At 41.1% G+C, this 24478-nt stretch overlaps 1 protein-coding gene across 1 annotated transcript in view; it reads right to left on the reverse strand.

Moving 5' to 3' along the window:
• Positions 1-8403: 8403 nt before the first annotated feature.
• CDADC1 (cytidine and dCMP deaminase domain containing 1) overlaps positions 8404-24478 on the reverse strand; it is a 42593-nt gene continuing 26518 nt past the window's right edge. Inside the window, exons 7-10 of the mRNA XM_012737300.3 lie at positions 23338-23507; positions 20527-20716; positions 15374-15434; positions 8404-9053 (exon numbers count right to left, since the gene is read on the reverse strand). Of these exons, the coding sequence (XP_012592754.3) occupies positions 8980-9053; positions 15374-15434; positions 20527-20716; positions 23338-23507 (495 nt within the window). The 3' untranslated portion in view covers positions 8404-8979. The remainder of the gene's footprint in view (positions 9054-15373; positions 15435-20526; positions 20717-23337; positions 23508-24478) is intronic.

Consider the following 24478-nt stretch of genomic DNA (forward strand, 5'->3'; position numbering starts at 1 on the left):
GTGTATGGCGACACAGGAAGTTTCCAGGAGAGGTGGGAGGCGTCATGGGACCAGGGAACACAATGCCACTTTCAAGTCCTGGAGGGCATTCAGGGGGCAGAGGGCGGACACAAAGGGCTCTGTGTTACAGACCAGGACTCATGAGAGAAACTCAGGCGGTGGAAGGGGAGGAGTTTGCTTCATAAAAATAACATTTTAATAATGAGGACCGTCCAAATGTGGCTTTAGGAGGCAGAGCAGAGCCTGGGTGACCGCTCTCCTTGGAGGAGAGTCGAAGAGGAGATGCAGCCCCGGCGGTGGGTGGGTCCATCAGTGGCGCTCAACCAAGGGCGGCCCCTCAGCCCAGCCCCCAGGACACCTTCGTTGGCAAAATTTATGGGGGACTCAAATGGCATTTGCTGGGTGTGGGCCGGGGAGGCCACACCTCTGGCAACGCTCAGGCCAGCCCTAAACAATGGAAAAGGATCGCACTCAAAATGCTAACAGTGCTCCTGTGGACAAACACTGGGCTGGGTGGATTCAGAGTTCTGATCTTTGGAGAAACGCATGGTATGTATGTATGTATGTATGATTTATTTATTTCTTTATTTATTTACAGAGTCTCACTTTGTTGCCCGGGCTAGAGTGCCGTGGCATCAACCTAGCTCACAGCAACCTCAAACTCCTGGGCTCAAGCAATCCTCCTGCCTCAGCCTCCCGAGTAGCTGGGACTGCAGGCATGCGCCACCATGCCCAGCTAATTTTTTTTTTCTATTTTTAGTTGTTCATCTAATTTATTTTTATTTTTAATAGAGACAGGGTCTCCCTCTTGCTCAGGCTGGTTTCGAAATCCTGACCTCGAGCAATCCTCCTGCCTCAGCCTCCCAGAATGCTAGGATTACAGACTCGAGCCACCGTGCCTGGCCACATATCCAGTTTTTAGCAAATGTAACCAGCACCCTCCCGTACCCCACACACAGCTTTTTTGCCAATACCTCGTTGCCCTTACTGAAAAAGTATTTGACTTCAGAAAAATCTTGGATATGATTAAACAAGAAAAGTCACAATAGCAAAACATTATGGTCCATTTAAGTAGCAAAATTATATTCAAAGGTTTATACAGCAGTCCCAAATACATGTGATCATTGGGTAATGGGCTATGAAAAGGTTGTCAGGTGCATAAATCATTGACTATTCTAGCATGTAAGAGAACCACCTACCCTGTTGGAGGCACCACTTTAGCTGGCTGAAATAAACAGTGCACACTTAATGAACTACTATTTTGCTTGCTGCATAGAATTCAAAAGGACTCTTTGGAGAGTCCTTTTGACTCTCCAAAGAGGGAGAGTCCAAGAGGGACTCCAAGAGGGAGACCCTGTCTCTATTAAAAATAAAAATAAATTAGATGGCCGGGCGAGGTGGCTCACGCCTGTAATCCTAGCTCTCTGGGAGGCCGAGGCAGGTGGATTGCTCGAGGTCAGGAGTTCGAAACCAGCCTGTTTTCTTCAAAAAACTGGCCAGGCAGTTTGAACTAGTATCTTCCTTTTGTTCCATCAGCATTCACTTTTTTTTTTTTTTAATTTGGGGCTTGGACCATAGAAGAGTCAGTAAATGTTTACTGCTGCTGCTGCTGCTATCTCTCAATGAGGCATTTTAAAAAGACATGCGTGTGGCCTTGCATCCTCCGTGTCAGCCTCTGGTCCCCCTCAGCTTATTCAGAACCTGTCATCAAAAAGGCAGGGGAGTGGCTGGCTGGAGAAGGGCTAGAGGGCATTCTGCCCCTTCCTGCTGGTGTCAAACCATTACCAAGTCACTAGCAAGGACTTCTTAGCAATTAGTTCCTCAGAACTAATTGTCTGTGGAGTCTCTGATGGCATCTGATTCTGACCAGCCCCCAGGGAATGGTCAGGCAGGAAGAACTGAGGCTCCTTTGTCACTTTGGTATCAACCTTAGCCAAGATAGGTGAAGGCTCCCTGGCCCGTATTTATCAAAAAATGCAGGCTGTCCGTCCATTAATTAGGGGATGGTTTGGGCGTTATCAGACGAACTATTATGGTGGCTTCCCTAGGATGTTGAAGATAAATCTTTAAACTTTCAGGAACACATACACTTGTGCAGCAAAACACACTGTGACCCAGAACCTCTCCGATCAACCAACTAAAAATTTGGGTTTGTGGATTTGGACAACTGCAACTTCTTAGGGAACATCAAAGCTTCAGTTTGAAGGTTCCTGGACTGTTATCATTGCTGTAAGCTGAGGAAGGTGAAAAGTTCCATGACAAGCAGTGGTCTTGGGGCTAGAACTTTGCTCAGGGGCCAGGAAAAGTGGCCCTACTCTCAATGGGATTAACCTCAGTGATCTGCTCAGTCCTTGTGGTGGGTCATTACTGTTGTGGTCACCAGGGAACTACACCTCCTGGCTTCATGCCCTGTGCAGGTCCCTGCACATGGACTCCGGGTGTGGCCACACAACTGCCATTGGCCAATGATGTTAGCCTGCATGATGTACGTGTGCATGTGTGTGTGTGTGTGTGTGTGGGGGTACACTGGGCTTGTCCTCTTGGAGCACGCACTTCCAGAGCCCTGAGCCACCAAGTTAAGAGATCTGACCCCCCTGCTGGAGAGACCCGGCCAGCCCCCAGCTGTTTCAGCCACCCAATTTGAGCACCAGAAACCTGAGTGAGGCCTCTTGGATGGTCCAGCCTCAGTGTCCCAGTGCCCAGTGGGGCACAGCTGAACCCCACTCTCAGCTGACCCCCCAGTGCACGCAGTCATGAGTGGCCCCAGCCAGCACCACAGGGAGCAGAGCTGCCCAGCTGAGGCCTGCCCAAACTCCTGGCCCGCAGAATCATGAAAGTAAAAGAGTTGCTGTCTTGGGCCACTAGGTTTTGGGGGGTAGTTTGTCATGCAGCAATAGGTAACTGAAATTGTCTCCCTTTACCCCTCCGTGGAAACTTAGGCTTTTTTGGTAAATAAATAAAACACTTCTAAAAATAAAAAATAAAAAAAAATAAAACACTTCTTTCCATCAATACCCCAACCAGCATATGAATTCTTCATCAGATTACACTAAAGCCCAGAGGTCCTCAAACTTTTTAAACAGGGGGCCAGTTCACTGTCCCTCAGACCGTTGGAGGGCCGGACTATATTTTTTAAAAAACTATGAACAAATTCCTATGCACACTGCACATATCTTATTTTGAAGTAAAAAAAACAAACAGGCAAAAACACCTGCATGTGGCCCGCGGGCCGTAGTTTGACGACGCCTACTAAAGCCTGTTCAGCTCAGCAGAAAGTGTCCTTTCATAAGCCATTTCAGAATCCAAGGGAACTAGGAATGGCGAAGTTCCTGGTCAACAGAAACATTTATGTTTGAGAGAAATATTTGCATTTTTAATGTTATTGTTCTCTCCTTCCAGAAGTTTCTAAAATACTTCCTGCTTAAGCATAATAGGATTTTTTTTAAAAACCCAAACCAGGCCGGGTGCGGTGGCTCACGCCTTAATCCTAGCACTCTGGAGGCCGAGGCCTGAGCAAGAGAGAGACTCCATCTCCACTAAAAATAGGAAAATTAGCTGAGCATGGTGACGCATGCCTGTAGTCCCAGCTAATCGAGAGGCTGAGGCAGCAGGATCACTTGAGCCCAGGTGTTTGAGGTTGCTGTGAGCTACGCTGACATCACTGCACTCTAGCCTGGGAGACAGAGCAAGACTGCCTCAAAAACAACCTTCCCCACCAAAACCTAAACCAGTACAAGTTTCTGGATCCACTGAGTACAGCCCCTGGTGACCTCATGATAATAACAAGAGCTGACGCCTGTAGGAAGTGGAGTGATAGGTGCCTGTTTTTGTTGGGAGACCAGTTCTCCTCAATGTGGCTTCCTCTCATGCATCTTCATGAATATTTGATGTCTGTCCATCTCCCCAACTAGGCTAAGCTCCCCCAGGGCAGGGTTTGTGCCTGGGTTTGCTCACCGCTGGATGCGCCTTGCTCATGGTTTGTTAAGGAGTCGCGGCAGTGCAAATACGGACCCCAGAGCGCCGCCGCTGGTCATCATCGTGGATGAAACCAAGTCGGCCGGAGTTAGGATCTGCTACACAGAAGCCTCACGGCGCGCGAGTTTCCCTTTCTTGGCACTTAACAGCATCACGGACAGCGGTACTTTTGAATCTTCTGGAGTAGCTCTTCTTTTTGTTTTGTTTTTTAAACCCTGGGCATGTGCACGTCAGACTGCACGGTTCCTCAAGCTGTCTGACCCCTGCGCACACACTCACGGGCAGGGCCCGTCTGCGGCTGCACGCCACAGCAGGCAGCCGCTCCCTCCGCCTTTGCCCTGGGGATACGCCCTGGCCGGAGCCTCTCTGGGGTGGGGGCAGCGCTGGGACAAACCATGGCTTCTCCCCGTTCACCTCTGCTTGGACCCTAATTTCTGAGGATAGAAGCATCGCAGGGGGGAGGGGGGAGGCGTTCGGCAAAGTCCTGGCCCATGTCCCTCTGGACAGACACGTACTTTCCCCTACAAATTACCTTGCGCTACACTCACCAAGGAGCTCCTGTCCCAAGATGGACTCACTTCTTTCTTTCTCCTCCCCAAATGTTAAGGGGGGGTGGTTAGCAATAGACATTCAGGAAGATTAGGGGCAATAAGTTTCACCTACGTATCTGTGTGTCACTAAAGATAGAGTTCATGTTTACAAAGAAGCGTGTTGGGACCATTCATTGATTCAGAAATAAAGCTGACCAAATTAAAATGAAAGCTGTAACTCTAAGGGGTAAATTAAAATCACAAATCTCCTACATGTTGGTAGATATGTACATTCACCGGTCTTTACTAAAGAGTTATTTCTACCATTATATAGAAAACAGATTCAATGGCACCATTGTAAAAAGAGATATGGACAATATTTCTTCACTACTTTCCCATTTACATAATCATTACAAATCATTCAAAGTCCATGAATTTGATTGTTGCATATTGAAACTATACTCAGATTATCACAACATTAAAAAAATACTGTAGCAGTCTCTCAGCAACGGCATTTTCCTTTACATATTTTGAGCTCCTGTCAAAGATGTTCATAAAATAACTCATGCGGAGTCCAGTGGGCAATACCCACGGTACATGGCTGGGAGGTGTTGGGTGAGGTGCTGGCCCACCTTTAATAAGCTGGGTCTGGGCCGGGCGCGGTGGCTCACGCCTGTAATCCTAGCACTCTGGGAGGCCGAGGCGGGTGGATTGCTTGAAGTCAGGAATTCAAAACCAGCCTGAGCAAGAGCAAGACCCCATCTCTACTATAAATAGAAACAAATAATTGGCCAACTAATATATATAGAAAAAATCAGCCGGGCATGGTGGTGTGTGCCTGTAGTCCCAGCTACTCGGGAGGCTGAGGCAGGAGGATTGCTTGAGCCCAGGAGTTTGAGGTTGCTGTCAGCTAGGCTGACGCCACGGCACTCACTCTAGCCTGGGCAACAAAGCGATACTCTGTCTCAAAAAAAATAATATAAGCTGCGTCTGAATGAAAATTGAACCTGAAGCTACCTAGTGGACCAACTCCAGCAGAGATCAGAGTTAGTTAGATGCTAGGACCTAAATACATGGCAAGCCTGGTAAAACGATGCCATTTTTAAAACCCCTTAAAACACACAATCAGAAATAACAAACAGGCAGACACCCAACTGAGATAGTGACGTCCAAGAAGACTTAACTCTTTATCTCCAAAGGTTGTTTTTGAGAAAATCCATATTTTTCAGGCATTCTTCATCTCCATCAGGTCTTAACAGCCCTGGGCAGGAGACTATGTATGCTCCTGACACAGTATCTTTGGGGCTTACCCCAAGGAAGAGATGCATAATGGTATCATGGGGCGGCTATTTGTACTAAAAGATATTCATAAAAACATTAAGCTAAAAAGGGCATGAAATGAAGATACTAAATGCTACTTTAGCCCTAAAAAACAATAATAATGGTCTCAACTAAATGCCATGTGGCCACTGTCAGCAATACGAGGATTCCTCAAAATTGGCTGCTCAACACCACTTGCCCTAAAGTGCGTCAGAACCCGACTGCGTGGCAGACCCTAGGGCAGAGCTGTTACTGTGTCAAATCAGGAAGCCATACGAGTAAAAGGTGTATTTTCAAACTCAGCGAGTCGAGGAAGAAACACACAGAAAAGAAAAAGCTTTGGCAATCATACAATGAAAATACATAAACCCGAGTATGCTCTGCACGGCAGGTAGGAAGGAAACCAGGTGAATGCTCAGCGCCACTTACACCAGCATATTCTGTCGTCACTTAGGCAGCAAACCGTTGAGCTATTCTTTACAAATTACAAATTTACCATTATCCTCCCAATCTTTTAAATTAAGAAAGACATTGTATTTTTCAAGTGCTTATTCTGATTTCTCAGGTGAAGGCGTGCAGCCCCTTACCTGTGGATTAGTGGATCCGGGGCAGCACTGCCCCACAGAGATTCTCCAAGCCCAGCGGGCTCTGGGCGCGGCTCAGCAGTCCTTCTGTGCGTCCCCAGCCACTTGCCTTTCCCACTCCCAGGCCAACCATCCGTTCTCCATTCGTGTCTCAGAAGTCTGGCTCGTGCCCGCTGTCTGCCTGGCCAACCCGTGGGCTCCTTCGAGGCCCGCCTCGGCACCTCTGCTTCCGTAAGGCCCTGTCCCTGACTCCCCAGAGCGTCTGCATGTCCTCTTGTGACACCAGTGCCCTACAGTTACATGCACACCGGGGGGTTCTCGGCCTTAAGGTCACCAGAATCACGCTGAGGGTCTGCGAAAACCCCGCTTGCTGGGCCCAGCCCCTGAGGCTCGGTTCAGCAGGCCTGAGGTGGGCCCTAAGAGCAGGCGTGTCTAACAAGTGCCAGGTGCTGCTGACACTGCGGGGCCAGGGACCACACTCTGGGGATCATTTTTCTTAATTGCTCAATTCCACGCTTGCACTAGACTGTGAGCGTCTCGAGGTCAGGGAGCATTTCTTACACATCTCTTCCCCAGGGTACAGCCAGTGTCTAGCAGTCACTGAGTCAATCAGTAAACATTTACAGAGTGCCTGCTATGTGCCAGGTACTGCTCTAGGCACTGGGATTCAGCAGTTAAAAAAAAAAGAAAGAAAAAATATATGTCTATATGTCTCCCTGTCCTCATAGAGTTTTCCTTCTGGTGCTACATAGTAAACCCTCAATTGTCTATTGAGATCTGACCAGTTGTACAGAAGGAAAAATGCCATTATCATGACCATTTTAATAGTAATGCCAACTTTTCACTTTCTACTCACAGTTTTTTCCCATTTGCATGCTTCTCCCTTCTGACATCCCATCCCAACACCCAACATATAAATGCATAAACCTGGCAGTATACCCAGCTTGTGTGTCTTACACAGTATTTACTGATCGATTTATAAAATATTTGGTGTAGGTGGCTTATTTAAAAAACAACAAATCCAAGAACTTAAGCATGTACAGTTAATATAATAAAGCAATTTTGGGAAGTAAGCAATATCAGCATTTTATATTGATAAACATTAAAGAATAGCTTAACTAGTGGGCTTCAAATTAGCATCAGCTACCTCTAAGGGTGCCTCCCAATCTCAGCCTCCTGACTCCATGCTTTACACCTGTGTAAAGTATTTACAGCAATTCTCAACTGCCTGGAAAGGTGACTTTGAACTCCCACTGGACCTAAGCAGGCTGCTGTCCAAGCCAGAGTATGCAGTCAACGTTCCGATTGTCAACTGTCCTGAGCACAATTCTGAGAAACTGGTAGGAAGCCACATGATGTCGTGGAAGGAAGGGAGCAGATGCAAAGGCAAATCTGACTACCTCCACAGGGGGGCCTTCTCATGAAACACGTCCCAGGCCGATGGGCCATGGGCCTCAGCAACTACCTCCTTAACCCCAGGGAAGCACAAAACATGAACCTTCAGCTTTAGACTAATTTTCTAAAAGTTTCTCAGAAATAAAAAAAACAGAAACCACACAGAGCAATTTGGAAGATAAGTGAAATGACCATAATGTTTACTTTCAAGACTTTCAGTATTCTTGAGATTGGCAAATGTTTTTATAATAAAAAACCTACCTTTTCAAGGTCAAGCCATAAGATACCAGTGTTAATTATATGGAAGGAAAAATTATATGGGGGTAGCATTTATAAATGAAATTATAAAAAGGCTAGTTTCAATATTCCAGATTCAAATATGTCTTCTCTGTAAACATCAGAACCAAATTTGAGGTTCATTGTTAGTGATTTCAAGAGTCAGTGATATCAAATAGCAACATTGTCTCAAGAGTCATATTCTCTTCCTAGTACCACCTCAAATCAGCGATATAACTGTGCCCTCGTCCAACAAGTCATTATGGTTCTATATATTCAGAAAGATCTAAGAGAAACTGACATTAAAAAAAAATATATATATATATATATATATATATACTTTTAAAATGGAGACCAAGTGCACCAACTTTACTTTTATGAGTCATCCTAATTAAGTAAATTCTTACTACTAGAAAGCTTTGGGTATTAATGTGACCTTTTGGCTAGCTATACACTGACTCCCAAAAGATGACATTTATTTCCCTGGAGCAGTTTACTAATTGCCACCTTTGTATTCCAAAGGAATTAGTATTTCTCAAAAGGTGTTGGATTCCCTGCAGAAGTATGACCTCCAGTGTACCAGCCCGTTTCAAATTGGGCTAATACAAAGTCAAGATAAATAGAAACCAATACCCGTTAGTGATTATATTGGTCTCAAATTATTGCTATCTCATTTAGTGTAATCAAAGAACACACCACTATATTCTGAAAAACACACACAGAAATCTAAAAATATTTTCATTAACATCATTCATATCCTAGAAATAAATTAATGTCCTTAAAAAAACCTTTCAATTATTTGCAAAATGCATCCTTATTTTCTGCGTTAACAAGGCTGAATTTTAGAAGTGCAATAAAAAAAATTCTTGAGTCCTTCACTCCCACGTAGACAGGCCTTCTTAGTGGTTTTCGAGACACAGCTTCTTGTTTTGGTGCTGTTCTTCGTTCAGAGGGATGCCACTCACCGCTCTGTCTAGCATTCAAGAATAACTTCATGTCAGGAAAACTTCACTTCAAACACATGGGTACTTGGTTCAGCCACATAGGTTGTAAAAGCAAAACAGTGCTTATCTTAAAGAAATATTCACTTTATTTTATCTTTAAATTCTTAACTATGAAGAACTGATTTTAAATAACTCACTCTCAGGCAATACAGTATCTGACCTTTTAAAAACTGGATTCAGGCCGGGCGCTGGTGGCTCATGCCTGTAATCCTAGCACTCTGGGAGGCCGAGGTGGAAGGATTGCTCGAGGTCAGGAGTTTGAAACCAGCCTGAGCAAGAGCGAGACCCCGTCTGTACTATAAATAGAAAGAAATTAATTGGTCAACTAATATATATAGAAAAAATTAGCCGGGCATGGTGGCACATGCCTGTAGTCCCAGCTACTCGGGAGGCTGAGGCAGGAGGATTGCTTGACCCCAGGAGTTTGAGGCTGCTGTGAGCTAGGCTGACGCCAGGGCACTCACTCTAGCTTGGGCAACGAAGTGAGACTCTGTCTCAAAAAAAAAAAAAAAATACCTGTATTCACTCAACAGAGTATGGCAAATAATTCATAAAAAATGTTTTTTTTTAAGTCCCTATTATTAGGCTGGAAAAAACAAAATGCACCTACCTATCCTCCAAAGGGAAGTGGGGCGTGTGTGGGTAGGGAGAGTGTGGGGAGCTCCCCACCATTTAAACACTCCTCTACTGGCAGGAAGACAGACTTACCAATGAGGCAGGGCTGGGAAAAGGGTCTGCTTTCAACCTTTTCCTGGCTTTTGTTTTTAACAGTTTTATTTTTACAATAAAGCTAACATATTTAAAATATACAATAAACTGCACATATTTAACGTCTACAATTTGATGAGTTCTAACATAAATACACATCCATAAAACCATCACCATAGTCAAGATGATGAATGTATGCACTACCTGCAAAAGTCTCCTCCTGGCCCTTGCTCCTGTCTTTTGAAAGATCTGCCCGCCCTCCAAGCCTGTGTGTCACACTGCGCTTATCCTAAGGATACCTGCGTCAGGGCTAAGCTCGCCTTCCAGAGGTCGATCTGGAAAGCTCCTCTTCCTCTCTCTCTCTCACCCTATTACATAATATTTGAAACACACACACACACACACACACATATGTGTGCGTAAGTACTACAGATTGGAGTTCTAAAGCCTAACAATAAAATGAACACTCAAGAACCTACTGCCCACAAAAGGATTATATCTTCCTTAAATTTGCACTAACTGAATACAACTATTTGCCTAAAGTGGGGTGGGGGGCAGGGTGGAATAATGAACCTGCCGCTCAACCTAACAACTAGAACATCACCAATTCCCACGTGCTCTCCCTCTCATCCCATCCCCATGCAGAGGTAACTACTATCTTGAATTACGTGTTTATCATTCCACCGCTTCTTAAAAATAATTTTATCATGTATACTAAATAATATACTATTTGGCTTCTTTTTGAACTTTACATAGAAAGTGTATCATAACAATTCTGTGGCCTTTTAAAATTCAACATTACATTTCTAAGATTCACATGGTGAAGAATGTAGCTGTAGTTCATTTACTTTCACTGCTATGTGGTAGTCCATTGTGGGAATACACCACAATATTTTTTATCTAATCTCCCAAGATAAATATTTGTGCTAGTTCCAGTTTTTGCTTTTAATAACAATGTTGCAATAAATTCTTTGTCTCTCTGTCTCTTATACAATACGCAAGAGTTTCTCTAGGGCACGTACTTAGAAATACTACTGCAGCATGGGGTATATTCACATTCAGTTTTACAAAGATTTTCCAAGGTGGTTGTAAAATTTTCCAACCAGCAACATACAAGAGTTCCTAACGATCCATATCCTCACTAGAACTTGGTAACGGCAAACTTTAATCTGCAAATTGAATAGGTGTAAAACATTGCTTCAATGGGATCTTAATTTGCATTTCTCTGGCTGCTAATGAGTTTGATCATCTTTTCATGTGTTTATTCAACATCTGTTTTATTTCTTCTTCTTCTTCTTTTTTTTTTTTTTTTTTTTGAGACAGAGTCTCACTTCATTGCCCAGGCTAGAGTGAGTGCCGTGGCGTCAGCCTAGCTCACAGCAACCTCAAACTCCTGGGGTCAAGCAATCCTCCTGCCTCAGCCTCCTGAGTAGCTGGGACTACAGGCCTGCACCACCATGCCCGGCTAATTTTTTCTATATATATTAGTTGGCCAATTAATTTGCTTCTATTTATAGTAGAGACGAGGTCTTGCTCTTGCTCAGGCTGGTTTCAAACTCCTGACCTCGAGCAATCCTCCCACCTCGGCCTCCCAGAGTGCTAGGATTACAGGCGTGAGTCATGCGTCCGGCCGTGTTTTTCTTCTGTTGCGAAATACCAACATTTACCCATTCTCTATTAAATTCTCCTTTCTTATCAATCTGTAGGACTTCTTTATCTATTATGGAAACCAGTTCATTATCGTGTCTGGAAAACATACTCTTCCAGTGGATGACTGGCCTCTTCACTTCCTATACAATGTCTTTAGGAGAAGAGAAGTCCTTAATTGGAATGTATTCTAATTTCTCAGTCTTTTCTTCAATAGTCAGCATTATCTGTGTTCTCTGTTAAGTCATCCTTTCTACTCTAGGCCATAAAAATAGTTTATATTTTCTTCTAACACTTAAAAAAATTTACCTTTTCCTCTTGTCTTTAATTCACATGCAACTGATTTTTGCATATTATGTGAGGTAAGCATTTAGTATCATTTTGATAATCCATTTCCTAGCACTACATATTAAACAGTCTATTCCTGCCCCTGTGTGTGCATGGCCCTGTCTGCCAGGGATGCTCAGTGCCCCGCAGTCATGGGGCAGAGCTCCACATTGATGGGCTGTCCCACTCAAACTACCAAGCATGCCCATTAATAAACGGGCTTAACCCATCCCTGAGTTTTTTATTTTAGCCATCACATTTTTTCATTTCTCTCAATTCTGACTGATTCTTTTCAAAGTTGCCTGGTCTTTTTTTTTTTTTTTTTTTTTAATTGGTGGGTGAGACAGGGTCTCACTCTGTTGCCCAGGCTAGAGTGCAGTGGCACAATCTAGCTCACTACAACCTCCATCTTCTGGGCTCAGGTGATCCTCCTGCCTCAGCCTCCCGAGTAGCTGGGACTACAGGTGTGCACACCACATCCAGCTAATTTCTTCTATTTTTAGTAGAGACAGGGTCTTGCTCTTGCTCAGGCTGGTCTTGAACTCCTGGGCTCAAGCAGTCCTCCTGCCTAGGCCTCCCAGAGTGCTAGGATAACAGGCGTGAACCACCACGCCTAGCCATGTGGTCATTTTTTATAATAGCTTGTTCTTTGCTCAATTTTTCAATGGCATCTTTTATTTTTTGAACATTTTATACCCTCCGTTTCAGTGGTCCCCAACCTTTTTGGCACCAGGGACTAGTTTCATGGAAGACAATTTTTCTATGCAACCTCCAATGCCAGTGATGGGGAGTGGCTGTAAATACAGATGAAGCTTCACTCACTCGCAGCTGCTCCCCCCCGCTGTGCTGCCCAGTTTCTAACAGGCCACAGACCGGTACTGGACTATAGCCTGGTGGTTGGGGACCACAGCTCTATTTGATAACTCTAATACATGAAGTTCTTGGGAATCTAAATACCTTGTTTGTTGTTTCTGTTCACTCTCACTCATGGTGGTATATTTTCATCTGTGTTTGGTGCTTTTTCAATTATGAACTCATGTTTTATTCTACCCTGTAGGCCTAAATGAATTTGCACTTGCCTCTGACAGGAGCCAGGAGGTGCACCTGAGTGGGGCATTTTAGCTTCCTTTGAGCCCCTCCAGCTTCATGTAGGAGCCTTAGCTTCATTCACCCACCTTGCAGCAGACCTCAGACTTACTCTCAAGGGCCCAGATTACATAGACATTTGTCCCCAAGGCAACTCTGGCTTTGTGTTTACTTACTTTTCCTATTCAGATTCTGACAAAATGTTTCATCATCTTATCTCAGTTTTTTTTTTTTTTAAAGGCAATATGGGTGGTTCCTGGACATTTTCCTGATTTTCTGGAAAGCCCTGTGACTCTTTAAAAAGAATGCTTGTTATGGGCTATTTGGGTTACAGGTCTATGCAGTGGAAGAGCACTTGAGAGTAGTCAGTCATACTGCCTGTCCCCCTTTTTCTTTTGTCCTTGCTACTGACACTGTGAGGGTATCCAGCAGCAAGTCCCCGCTGAGTTGACAGGCTAATTTGGCCAAAGGTCAAGCCCCAGTCTAGCAACAAAGCTGGTGTTTCGACATTCATCTGTTGATTCTTGTGTCTATTTCTCTACTGTATCAAAAATTGGAAAGGGACCAGGCACAGTGGCTCACACCTGTAATCCTAGCACCCTGGGAGGCTGAAGTGGGAGGATTACTTGAGCTCAGGAGTTTGAGACCAGCCTGAGCAAGAGCGAGACCCCTGTCTCTACTATAAATAAAAAGAAATTAGCCAACAACTAAAAATAGAAGAAATTAGCTGAGTATGGTGGCATGTGTCTGTAGTCCTAGCTACCTGGGAGGCTGAGGCAGGAGGATTGCTTGAGCCCAGGAGTTTGAGGTTGCTGTGAGGCAGGCTGATACCATGGCACTCTTGCCTAGGCAAGAGACTAAGACTCTGTCTCAAAAAAATAAATAAATAAATTGGAAAGGAACCACATGCTGTATGCTTACATTTATATGAAATGGCCAGAACAGAAGAATCCATAAAAACCTGAAGTGTTGCCTAGGGCTGGGGGTCGAGGAGAATGGCAGTGACTGCAAACAGGAGTTCCTTTCTAAGATGATGAAAATGTTCTGAAATTAGGTTGTGGTGATGGTTGCACCACTCTGTGAATATAATAAACACCACTGAATTCTAATACTTTAAAAGGGTAAATTTATGATATGTGAATTATATCTCAGTAAAGCTATTACATGATTGAAAAGGAGATAGGGATATTATTTATTGATATAAAACAATTGTTCAAAAATGCATATAAAACATAAACTTATAGCTCAATGAGCTGTCACAAAGTAAATATACACTTAACCATCAGCTAGATCAATAAATAAAGCATTGCCAACAAATCAGAAGCCTTCCTCTGTCCCCTCTTTCCAGTCTTGGGACTTTAACCATAAGCATGTTTCCTTTCCCTTAGTGATCTAGGAATAACAAATTCTAGATACAAGTCCTTTGTTGATTATAAGTGGCAAATATCTTCTCCTTTGCACTCTTTTAATGACACCTTTAGATGAACAGATGTTCTTAATTTTAACATAAATTAATTCATCTTTTTATTATCAGTGTTTTTGTATTCTTTCCCTAACAATAGGAAATTACCAACTGACCCCCTCAAATACTGTTATTGAATACACATTCTTCAATCAGATACATATATTTTCTTTCCTTTAGGTTTTTTTTTGCTTTTTTCTCCTCATAATTTTTTAAAACAAATAGTGCAATAGATTATATTTTTTTCCAGATTGCAAACAACTTAATTTACTATTTGAATAAAATAAAGCTAATTCAGAACACAGAATATAAAGATATTCACATAGAAATTATTTTCACCTTTATAATTCTTGATTTTTCAGTGTCAAAAATTACATTGTCATCATTAAGAAAACTTACAGTAAACTTCTATTTATCTAGAATCCAAACAAGCAGATAACATAGCTACTATTTTTAAATAATATCGTATAGCACTAACGTCCAAAATTATCTGCTTAAGGAATTGTAAGATTTCCCAAAGATTATATTGCGTTCAAAATATCTGTGTTAATATGCAGATAATAAAGTTTTGAAAACTAGTAATTCATACATGGTAGCCATGATTCTTAACCAGATTATTTAAGTAACCAGAATGTTTCCATTCTCTGACCAATCTGGGCAAATGTGGCTTTACCCTAGAAGAATGTATATATACTCATCATTTGGTCACAGATCCATCCATACTAATTATACATATTTTTCCTTTCTCACTGCCCAAGAAACTTTTGTTTTGGTATAGAACAGCATTGTTGTCTACTGTTTCATATAAATTCAATCTGTACATAATTATTTGTATTAAACTGTAGTTTCTATAGGAGTAATTATTAATCAGCACTTTTCATAGCACCTAACATATTGTAGATGTTTATGAACAAATTGAATGGCAAAAATCTAGCCTGTAAAAAGAATATTCTCCATCTGTTAACACCACAATTTCCATCACCTGATCATTAAAATCACCATGTATCCTTTCTCCTCAGCAACAAAGTTAAGGTCAATGTAGGACTTGTAAATACTTACTTTCTCTCCTTCCAGGTTCATTTTGTTCAAGACCATAAGCTCCTGATGGATTCAGCTGCCACTGTAAGTGGGCACAAACATTTTATTATGTGTTTAGAAGGATTTAATAAATAGAATTTCACCATCCTGCTTTTTTTTTTTTTTTTTTTTTTTTTGAGACAGAGTCTCACTTTGTTGCCCAGGCTAGAGTGAGTGCCTAGCTCACAGCAACCTCAAACTCCTGGGCTCAAGCAATCCTCCTGCCTCAGCCTCCCGAGTAGCTGGGACTACAGGCATGCACCACCATGCCTGGCTAATTTTATATATATATATATATATATATTTTTTTTTTTTTTTTTTTTTTTTTTTTTGAGACAGAGTCTTGCTTTGTTGCCCAGGCTAGAGTGAGTGCCATGGCGTCAGCCTAGCTCACAGCAACCTCAAACTCCTGGGCTCAAGCAATCCTACTGCCTCAGCCTCCTGAGTAGCGGGGACTACAGGCATACGCCACCATGCCCGGCTAATTTTTTCTATATATATTAGTTAGCCAATTAATTTCTATTTATAGTAGAGATGGGGTCTTGCTCTTGCTCAGGCTGGTTTCGAACTCCTGACCTCGGGCAATCCGCCCGCCTCGACCTCCCAGAGTGCTAGGATTACAGGCATGAGCCACCACGCCCGGCCTTAATATATATTAGTTGGCCAATTAATTTCTTTCTATTTATAGTAGAGATGGGGTCTCGCTCTTGCTCAGGCTGGTTTCAAACTCCTGACCTCGAGCAATCTGCCAGCCCTGGCCTCCCAGAGTGCTAGGATTACAGGCATGAGCCACTGCGCCTGGCCTCCATCCTGCTTTTAAATATCAAAACAGCTTTTGAAAACTATAAGGATAACATGTCCATATCAACAAAGTCCTAATAATGCCACCCTGAGTAACTCCAAATGATGATGTTTGGGATCAGAACTGATACCCTTAGAGAAAGCAGGGACCTTAAAGTTCCTTTACATTCTTTTTACAGGTAAGGAAGTGGAAGACCGGAGGACTGGAGTGACTTGCCCCAAGTTCCACACTAACCACAGGCAGTGACAGAATTAGAACCTGGGCCTGCCTGTGCCCAGCTCTATGTTATTAACACCATATCATATTGTTTCTCCAGGTCTTACAGATCCTCATAATAGCTAGAGAAGGCCTAGGTATTAAAGAATGAAAATATAACCAAGATTACCTTGCCTTTTAATGTTGTTATATCATATAAATTATTATTTACATCATATCATTTTACATCATATAATATCACATGTCATATTTCCTCTGATTAGTTTTCCATCTCAACCATTCGGAAGGAAATAGGGAAGCCTGAAGATTCTCGAATATTACAGAGAAGATTGAAGCAGCAGAAAGAAAAATGGAGAATATCTTACAGCACAGTCCTTCCTTTCTTACCTGGCTAGAATCTCTATCGAAGTCACTAATGACTTAACCAAAAAGGCCACTATCTCAGGAGACAAGATTAAGTACCAATTATCTGGGAGCCTCTTCCATAAGCATCAATTAGTTCATCAGATTAACTAGTTAACATCTTGAGCCTTGAGGGGGGATGAGATACAAGACAAACATTTTACCATGTATAAAAAGCCCTTAAAGAGGAGGAACATCTAGAATCAGTTGGACACTTACAGAAATGACATGGCCAGACTTAGCATCAAGGAAAAAAGAGTACTTATAAAGGGTAGGAAGTTACATAAGAAATTACAGAAAAAGAAAAAGAAAAAAAGAGGCATGTTTAGAAACACACCTAACCACTAAAATCTCTAACTCTTAATTTCAGCAGAATTAAAATTAAAGACCTATATATATATATATATATATATATATATTTTTTTTTTTTTTTTTTGAGACAGAGTCTTACTCTGTTACCCAGGTTAGAGTGCTGTGGCTTCAGCCTACCTCACAGCAACCTCAAACTCCTGGGCTCCAGCAATCCTCCTGCCTCAGCCTCCTGAGTAGCTGGGACTACAGGCCTGCGCTACCAGGCCTGCGGTTAATTTTTTCTATATATTTTTAGTTGGCCAATTAATTTCTTTCTATTTTTAGTAGCGACGGGGTCTTGCTCTTGCTCAACTGGTAAAAACCAATAATCTTGAACTTACATTTAAGGATATTCATAAAAAGTATTTTTATATCTGTAAAAATGCAGAAACAATCTAGTCTAACAGCAGGGGAATGGTTAAATAAGTTAGGTTAGAATATTGTGTAATTATTAAAAATAATTTCTGAAGAATTTTGAATGACACAGAAAATAGAGCAACATGTTAACAGTGATATCTATGAGTTGTGAGATGACATATGTTCTTTTTTATTTTCCTAGTCTTCTAAAATGAGCATATATTACTTTCATAATAAATGAAAGTAATATGATCTAATAGAGAAAAATCCACATATGTTAAACAGAAAAAAAAAAGAATTGAGTAAGTGGACATGGATATACACACTTGTAAAATCTATTATTGAAAATAGCATTAAGCCGGGCATGGAGGCTTATGCCTGTAGTCCCAGCTACTCAGGAAGGAAAGGGTGGAAGGCTGTTTGGAACCCAGGAGTTCAAGATCAGCCAGGGCAACATAGTGAGATCCCATTTCAAAAAGAAAAGAAAATAGTGTTGCTCCCCCCAGCCTAGTTTACTATGACACCACTTATCTCAAGGTCTATGGTAATAAATCAAAAAGAAAAGTAAAAATCATTCAAACAAAATTAATTTACTTTAAATCTTAAAGACAAGTATCAGTTTACTGACATTTATACCACTTTTAACAGTCTAAAAGTATTGAAATTCAAATTTAGAACAAATACTAGCAAGTGGTAATCACTGGAATTTACAAAACTAGGTATTTTCGCTAACCATCTACATACTATTTCAAGCCAGGCCAGATGAGGGGCAGGGTGAGAGGATGGACAGCTAGTCTGTGTGGGAAGGAGAATGGAGAACAACCATGGGTACATCTATTCTCTCAAAAAGTACCTGAGTAGGGTTATTACTCCTGGGTGGGTCTGGCCCCAGGAGGCATTTCTGTTACCCATCTCTGCCCCTGGGGCTGCCCTTTGTCCTCCTGTCTCCTTCTACTTCTCTTGCCCTATTTCCTCATCTTCTCATCTCTTCATTCTTGCAAATGAAAAGCTACTAAGACCTACCAGCAAGCAAGATATTTCAGAATTTGCAATAACCCATTACTCATCGTCCTAAAGAGCTAGGTCACTTCATCTTTATGAAAAGAATTTGAAAAACCTATTTCTCCACATTCTTCAGGAGGAATGAAGAAACAGAAAACAAAAACGCAGAACTGGAGAGTTCTCTGACTAATTAGAAGCTTTTATTTGGTTTTACAAGAGGGGCATCTTTTTCATCTTTCCCTTCTTTCACTGCCAAATCATCCCCTTCTCTTTTAAACCCGTGATAAACTTTAAAACAATTAGAAATAAAAAACAAAAAAATGAAAACATTAAAAATGGTTAAAACTTATGATATTTTATATAATCACATATACTCCAGAAACTGGATAGTATATTCCTATATTTAAAATTATACAGATCTGTGTGTGTGTGTGTGTGTGTGTGTGTGTGTGTATAAATATCTCAGGCACCCTGGACTCAAACTGATGCATATAACAGGAATATAAAGCTGAAATTTCTAAATAGTTATTTATATGCTTTTCCTGACCACTGCAAATTTTATGCTGGGATTAAATCATTGGATGTCATAAAATCAACATATGATTCTGGACAGGATCCTATTGCTACACAGAACATTGCTAGGGCAGCTAGTGAACCCTGGCTGGAATCTGTGGAATAATGGCAGTAATGTATCAATGTTAATTGTCTGATTTTTGTGGTTGTATTGTAGTTATGTGGTTATTCTTAATTTTGGGAAATAAAAGGTGATCTGGTATCATGTCAACAACTTCTGGGAAAAAAAACTTCTTTGTAGTGTTTTTATAACTTTTTTGTATGCTTAATTAAGATTGTTTCAAAATAAAGTTTTTTGTTGTTTTTTTTGAGACAGAGTCTCACTTTGTTGCCCAGGCTAGATTGAGTGCCATAGCATCAGCCTAGCTCACAGCAACCTCAAACTCCTGGGCTCAAGCGGTCCTTCTGCCTCAGCCTCCCGAGTAGCTGGGACTACAGGCATGTGCCACCATGCCCGGCTAATTTTTTCTATATATATTAGTTGGCCAATTAATTTCTTTCTATTTATAGTAGAGACGGGGTCTCACTCTTGCTCAGGTTGGTTTTGTACTCTTGAACTCAAACTCCACCTGCCTTGGCCTCCCAGAGTGCTAGGATTACAGGCATGAGCCACCTCGCCCGGCCTAAAATAAAGTTTTTTAAAAACCTAAATAGTAAAGAAGTATAAAGAGGTTTTTTAAAAACATCAAATAGTGGTGGCTCATGCCTGTAATCCTAGCTCTCTGGTAGGCTGAGGCGGGAGGATTGTTCAAGGTCAGGAGTTTGAAACTAGCCTGAGCAAGAACGAGACCCCGTCTCTACTATAAATAGAAAAAAATTGGCTAACTAAAAATACATAGAAAAAAAAATTAGCTGAGCATGGTGGTACATGCCTATAGTCCCAGCACTCGGGAGGCTGAGGCAGAAGAATCGCTTGAGCCCAGGAGTTTGAGGTTGCTGTGAGCTAGGCTGATGCCATGGCACTCACTCTAGCCAGGGCAACAGTGTGATACTCTGTCTCAAAAAAAAAAATCAAATAGGAAATTCTATTTTTTTCCTGATTTTTCTCATGAGAAATGAGTGTGTGGGTGCATCTCCCCATCTATTGGGTTATCTTAAACTATTTTCACCTCCATCCTGCAATCCAGGACAGAAAGGAGGGATGAGGGAAAAGGTGAGTCAAAGATTTTCTTTTACCTGCCACCAGATGGCACCAAAGGGCCTACTTGCTCAAAATATGTACAATTATCTACAGAGATTTTAAGTTCCTAAAGCAGGGATCCTTAACTGAACATTTGTAGTTAGGTTAAGTGCTTGCACACAAAAATAAATTCAGTTATAAAAATTTGTTGAAACCCTTTAAAAAGGTGGGAATTGCTAATATACAATATGCTGCTGGGTACCTAAAACATTAATAGAAAGTACACCTTGGAAAAAAGGTGTATCTACTTACTGTAAATTTGCTCACTCCCTCAAGTTCCCCAAACTTCATGTAGGAGATGTCTGCTTTCTTTTTTCCAACATCTACATCCCCTGCATAGATTTGTTTTATGCCTGCACCTTTAATTAAAGGTACACATTCATCACATGGGCACTTTGTCACAAAAATCATGCTTCTTTCTTCTGGTTTTATTTCTTGACACCTACAAAAAAAATTATAAAATATTAGGACGGTAGTTTCTGAAAAGGTTAAATTATTTTTTTAGAAAAATATTTAAACACTCAAATTGAGCTGTTTTTAAAAACAGATTTACATTATAAACAAGAATCATCGAACCTTATTCTTGCTGAATTAGTGAATGTTCAAAATATGTAAATTCATAAAATGTTAGTATAGAACCTGAACATGACAATTATTATAACCAAAAATCATTTACTGATTCTAATGTAAATGTAAGATGTACATTACACTCTAATGTAATGTAAGATGCTCAGTATCAGATTACAAGTAAATGAAAACAGAAAGAGACAGACACCAAAGAGGGAGAGAGACAGAGATGAGAGAGAGACATAAGAAGGAAAACAATGCTTATTAAGTAAGTCAGTACCTCTTTATAATACTAGAATTAGAGATTAAAGCTAATACCCTCCTTAAGAGCTACCATGTGTGATCAGACATTAACTCATGGTAACCAAGAGACCTGGCACTATCTGGTACCTAATAGGTATTTAATAAATGCCTACTAATTAAATAAATTAATTTCAAAGTTTTGTTTTGAGTTATAGTTCTCTTACCTCTTCCCTATGATAGGATAATTTTATTTAAGAAAAGTTTGGACTTGACATATTTACACCTCTGTACAAAATACAGCAAGTAAATCTGTAACAAAGAGGACAAGGAAAAGAACAGAAGATTTTTGGTGAAATTTTGCATGCTGGGGGTAGTTCAGGACGAAGGGCTGCTCTCATCTGAGGCTATGAGGATTGACTTCCAGGTTCTGTGGTTTACACTGCTCTTGCCAGCTGTCTTCAATTCCCTCTCTGGCAGCCTTCCATATCCACCCGCCTAGTCGAGACTCCCATTTCTGTTCCCTTGGACTAGGGCAACAGAGTGCTAGGCATCAAGTCTGTTCAAACAATATCCCTGCTACCTACATGATCTACAGAGCATGGCTCTGTCAAAGCCTTCCGTTTCCCTACTACCAAATACAGCCTGAACTCAGTGTCTCCTCTTGTCCAGTCCCAGCCTATCATCGTGAGCTGCATTTCCCATGTGTCCACATTCCAGCCTAAATGGCATATTCATGTTCCTAAACACATGACGCATTTTCCTACTTCTAGACGACTGCTTATGTTGGAAGCAAGAATGGTCTTCCCTTCAAGGAAGCATCTCCAATTGCCACAGTCCTAGCGATTCTTTAAAGCTCAGCTCAAATGCCAGATCGTTCATAAAGCTTTTCCTCTGCACACCCTCTCTTGTCTACGGCAGCCCCTGAATGTCGGCGGCACTGTGTTTGCCTCTCCCACACAATCGGCCTGGTTATGTGGATGCAGTCTTATATCCCCTACTGCATTCGAAGCTCTACAAGGACAAGAGCCATGTCTTACTCAGTTTTTTAATCCCCTAACCTCTTCCCTTTAATGGTAAAGGCTGAGATGTGTTTGTGGAAATTATCTAAATTGACATCAGAAGGAGGTAATGTTATAATCTCTAACAAAAGCTCTTTTAAGGCAATTTGGTTCATAATGAAGTCTATGTACAGTCATGTCTCACTTAACAATGGGACCACGGTCTGAGAAATGTGCTGTTTGGTGATTTCGTTGTTGTGTGAACATCAAAAAGCGTATTTCTATAAACTTGGATGGTGTAGCCTACTACATACCTAGGCCGATATTGCTCCTAGGCTACACACCTGTATAGCATGTTATTGTTCTGAATACTACAGGCAATTGTAACACAATGGTATTTGTGTATCTAAACATAGAAAAGGTACTGTTTTGGCTGGGTGCGGTGGCTCACGCCTATAATCCTAGCACTCTGGGAGGCTGAGCCGGGAGGATTGCTTTAGGTCAGGAGTTCGAAACCAGCCTGAGCAACAGTGAGACCCCCGTCTCTACTATAAAATAGAAAGAAATTAATTGTCCAACTAATATATATAGAAAAAATTAGCTAGGCATGGTGACACATGCCTGTAGTCCCAGCTACCCAGGAGGCAGAGGCAGTAGGATTGCTTGAGCCCAGGAGTTTGAGGTTGCTGTGAGCTAGGCTGATGCCACGGCACTCACTCTAGCCTGGGCAACAAAGTGAGACCCTGTCTCAAAAAAAAAAAAAAAAGAAAAGAAAAGGTACTGTTTCGTGATATGATGTTATAATGGTTATTTATGCCACTAGGTGACAAGAATTTTTCAGTTCCATTACAATCTTATGGGACCACTGTCCTATATGTGATCTGTGGTTGACGGAAACATTGTTGTGTGGTGCATGACTGAATTCATACATATAAATATATGTGCTACAGATTTAGAAATCAATGGAGATCTTAATATCCAGAAATAGGAGAGGCTGAGCAAGACCCCAAAGGACAAACTTCAAGCTTCAAAACTTTTATATTGGAAAGAGAGGGAAGAAAAAAAAGACTTAACAAGTTGGAAGGCCTGGAGAATCTATGACAATGGCCTCAGGTCTGGCAGTGAGGACCAAGCTTTAACAAAGCTATACTTCCCAAAAGAAAATTTCTTACAATTTGAAAAAGGAAATAAATTACAACTAAAAGAAAATGAATTTCAACGAACCCTTGCTACCACTTTAAAAGACTTATCATACCTAAATGTCAAGGCATTCTGTTCCGCATGTATAATGTATCTGAATTTCCTTATTTCTCTGTCTTTCTGCTTGTCATCCATGTGTGGGAAGTCAGCATACTCAGATCCAACAGGAAAAGCATTGTAACCACATCCTATGAAGTACATAGCACCTGTTCCATCACAACTTCTCTACGAAAGTGAGAAAACCAACAACCGTTAGTTTCAACATTCTGAAAAGGTAGTTTGCAACGTATTTTTAAAGCTTGCTATCATACTCTGTGTAATGAATATTCATTCAATTTTGTACGACTAACTGAGCCATCAAAAAACGTATACAATATCAGATCTTACTGCAGTGTAGTCTTATCAAAGCTAAATTCCAAGAAGGCTGATCCCCTCTCTAGTCTAAATCTCAAAGCAGTCCTTGGTTTTAGCAATTAATTAAGTGCTATCTTATTTAACTCACAAATTGTTTCACTTGATTCAGACATTTCCCCCCAGATGGATTATAAGACCCTGGAGAGCAGAAATCATGTCTTATACTTCTTTTCTATCCCTTAAAGTACACATATTAGACTGTTATGTACATAGCAGGTACTCAATAAGTGATTGTTACTTATATACTCTGTGCTGTGCTACTGGTTAACAAGTTAGAAATTTTAAAAATACTTCAACAGACAATTTCTGTTGCTGGGCTAAAAATGTGCTATTGTAATTCAGTTCAAAAATAAAAAATGCATTTCCCTTTAATATTCAGTATTTATTTAGCCTCTATTCTATGTAATATATTATCACAGAACTTACTTCAGTGGCTCTTTCTTATTTCTCTCAGTCAATGGCATATTAGTTGTTAATATGAATGCTTTATAGATCATTATAATGAAATATTTCATCAATGACAAGTTTACAATAGTTTGGAATATGCTATAAACCTCATTAAATTTCAATATATTACAATTATTCAAGTGATAATATCAACAGACTCATTACTGTAGCAGCTTAATAAAAATCATGTTATAGTGAGCCAACAAAAACCTGCCCAATAAAAAGTTATCTAATTAATAAACCTGGACCATTGACTAAATGTCAAATATTATGCTTCATTTTATAAGTATTATTTCATTTGATGAATTCTCTAAACAACCTAGAGAGTAGTACTA

This window comes from Microcebus murinus, chromosome 13 (genome assembly GCF_040939455.1).
Source record: "Microcebus murinus isolate Inina chromosome 13, M.murinus_Inina_mat1.0, whole genome shotgun sequence".
Taxonomy (NCBI): Eukaryota; Metazoa; Chordata; class Mammalia; order Primates; family Cheirogaleidae; genus Microcebus; species Microcebus murinus.